General features: G+C 41.7%; 1 protein-coding gene across 1 annotated transcript in view; it reads right to left on the reverse strand.

The window, feature by feature from the left end:
- nucks1a (nuclear casein kinase and cyclin-dependent kinase substrate 1a) overlaps window positions 1–2,687 on the reverse strand; it is a 21,127-nt gene extending 18,440 nt beyond the window's left edge. The window contains exon 1 of the mRNA XM_005726679.2: window positions 2,350–2,687. Coding sequence (XP_005726736.1) covers window positions 2,350–2,366 — 17 coding nt within the window. The 5' untranslated portion in view covers window positions 2,367–2,687. The remainder of the gene's footprint in view (window positions 1–2,349) is intronic.
- Window positions 2,688–3,311: the final 624 nt, after the last annotated feature.

The following is a 3,311-nucleotide window of genomic DNA, read 5'->3' on the forward strand; positions in this document are numbered from 1 at the left end:
GTCGACGTAATCGTGACTAGTCGACTAATCGTGGCAGCCCTATTAGCCACTGTCGCTAGCCACCACGTTAATGAGGATTTAACAGGCAGCTAATGTAGCTATTGGATGGCGGCTAATAGCTAACATTAAAATGTACAGTGGCAGGTTAGCATTTATTATAACTCTGTAATGCGTCAATGTTGGTGAAAATGGAGCTTTACAAAATTCCTCAAAGTTTTTTTAAATGTCAACTATTGTTCATGTGTTTAGCTGCTAGTGAGGGGAGGGGCTGTGTGCCTGAGTATCTGCAACAGTGCTGTGTGAAGCTGTCTCGGTTGAGGGACAACACTTTTGTAAATGAGTATCTAGTCCAACAGTCATTTTTAGTATTGACTTTCTGGCAACCTCAATAAAGAACAAAATGCAAAAATCTTAACTGCAATGACTTCATCAATGGATCTGTGGAAGTGTCTGATCGAGTTGATTTTATTTATTTATTTTATGTGTAGAAAAAAAACAAACAGAAAAAACATGCTATTCCCAGCAGAGCTTGCCCAAGGTATCAAATGCCCTTTCTATGTAACGCATGCTAATTATTTGTTTTGCTTTTTTTCAGCATAAAAGTATTTATGTTCCTAAAGACATTTTGTCCTGTTCTACTGGTCGTCCTCGTGACTTTAAAATTATAACTCAATGCTTAAACATTTTTGAGTTTACCTTTTTTTAATCGTTTTGAGAGCACTAGTCTTTCATCCTTTTCAGGTTTTATGTTGGCGCACATTGTCCCAAATCTTTCACAGTGCAGCATTCAGTTATATGAGGCAGCCCTGCAATCCATCACTTACTGCCAGACAATGACTATATGGCATGCAACATTTGGATGGCGCACATGTTCCAAGCTTTGTTAAGTAACAATTCCAATAAAGTTTATTCAAATGTGATTGCTGTGCTCTGAGTGTTGACAAAAAGAGTAAGGCAGTGTTATTTTGTCCAAAGTTCATTGACTTCACCTGTCTTAATCGACATGTTTAGTTTTGTTTTATACCTGTTGAGGGCTCACGTACAGACTTTGTGTTTAGCATGTAAAAAAAGAAAAAGTAAATATTAAAATCCTACAAAGCATATTTTAACATTGTTACGTTCTTAGTCTAGGCGTGTCTTGAACGCAACAAAAAAAATACCTCAAGACATTTTAAATCCAACTAAGCCCTTATTTTTACAATTTATTTTAATGCAATGCCTTTAAAAGCTTATAAACTCTGAAAGGCAGAAACCCTGTTTTCTCAACCCGAATATAAGATTAAGAAGAACATTAGTTAATGTCGGATTTCTTTTAACTTCACAGCTTTATTTTTTTAATAAGGAGTAATTTTCATACAGTCCCTAAATATTCACCCAATTGTCTCTGCGAGAATGACCCAGTAAAAGATTCCATGTTGTCGCCACAAAATTTCGAGAACTGAATTTACATTAGATTAGCATTAATGTGATTTACAGTAAAAAGGCATTTTGATCTGAATAAAAGGTCTGAATGCACCTCGTGCGTTATAATCACAGCGGGGATCTTGCAATGGGGATGGGGGTTGGAGGGGGTGTGGTGACTTCTTGTAGTTCTCCGCCTTCCTCTGACATCAGCCAGCAGTGTTAATTTACTGCCAGCTCTGTAAATGTAGACCCGCTCTCAGTGCTCTTTTTTCCTCCTCCCCCAACAACAACGACATTTTCGTTGGCTGACACCATTTTTAAAAATGTTCTCAAAGTACGAACCCCCCCCGAAATGCGATGTAATGGCGACTACAACACGACACGCACAGTCTGCGCGGTAACAAGATCAAATCCCGAGGCCGACCACCACCTCCTCCGGAGATTTTTTTTTTTTTTCGTGTGGGGGTGTATTGGCGTTTCTGGAGCCTACCCTGGATGAATGGGTAGCCATATTCTCATTCTCAAACAAAATGGGGAAAACGTTATCTGGCCTGGCTTAAGTGAGCCGTAAAACGTAGCTGGTTAAATCACACAGACTAATTTTCCGCTTGGCCTACATAGCAGCCAACAATGCACATCATGGAACCGTTTAAAAGCATGATAGACACGACACGGCGGCGGGCTGCGCGTATCTCCACACAAGACATGGCGAACAGTCCACAGCGCTGGGATCCATATTAGAAAAAATGAGGGTGCACACGCGAGAAGAGAAGCGCACATACACACACGCATGCACACATTCCCATTATTTTTTCATGAAATAAACAAATTCCCAGCTCATAAAACACAACATGGTGGAGACGTGCACGTTATCGGCTACGCCAGGCGCCAGCACGGGGTCGTTATTAACTCGGAGAGAGCAGAAGACATATTTAGCACACCTACCTCACTGGTCTTGACATTTTGCAGGAATACTGTGGAGGTTAAGGATGTGAGAAAGGGGGAGAAGAAAAAGCACAGGGGGGGGAAAGGAATATAGATTCCCGCTCTGCAAAACACCGAGGGGAGTGAGGTTGACGCACAACTCCACCGTCCGAGCTAGCGCGTGAAAATAAAAGTACGGCAGCCAGTAGTCCTCCTAACGCAAAAATTCTTATATTTTTTTTTACCTCCAGCTACCTTCAAAATGGTGAATAAAACAAACTGAAACTGCAGCCTGTGCTCAACCAAACTACGCGGCCTTGAGGGGTGGGGCCTCCCCGGCAAAGCCCGCCCCCCAATGAACCATGAGAGGCGCAGCGCGGTGCTCCGCTGCTGCCATTGGCTGATTTAAACGACGACTTTTCTTCTTCTTGGACATTTTAGCTGCTCATCAGAGCATTTTTAGCATACAGTTCCCCGCCTCCGTTAACAGGCTCGGTTGAAATGACACTGTTAAGAAAACAAAAAGAGGCCCTCAGGTTGGATACATACATTCAATTCAGTGTGGGTCCCACAAGACCATAAAGCAACGTTGCATCAATAGGTTATAATGTGCATGTATGTTCATATGAACATATATCGTATTTCACTAATCTCTTTGATGTGGCTGTTACTAAGACAAGCCTTTCTCTCCTCTGTTTCACCTGGCAGACCGCTGCAGCATGAAGCGCAGGTAGCGGTTGCATTTATACATTTTTAGCCCACATGTCAGTTAACATGTTATCCCTGTCTCAGTAAAAGAATTTATACTGCTGTGCATATGTTTCATTCTCAGACTGCTGTGAGAATCTAGTAGCCTCCTGGATGTGAAAACAGATTTCTTCTCCAAACTACTAAATAAAATCCACTTTCATAATGCAGACTGAGCCCTGATAAGCCTTTCTTTTAGGTTCTTGTGACTGGACTGGGCTGTTCAGGCTACGTTT

This window comes from Pundamilia nyererei, unplaced genomic scaffold, assembly GCF_000239375.1.
Source record: "Pundamilia nyererei isolate P.nyererei 1_Seehausen unplaced genomic scaffold, PunNye1.0 scaffold00021, whole genome shotgun sequence".
In the NCBI taxonomy this organism is placed as follows: domain Eukaryota; kingdom Metazoa; phylum Chordata; class Actinopteri; order Cichliformes; family Cichlidae; genus Pundamilia; species Pundamilia nyererei.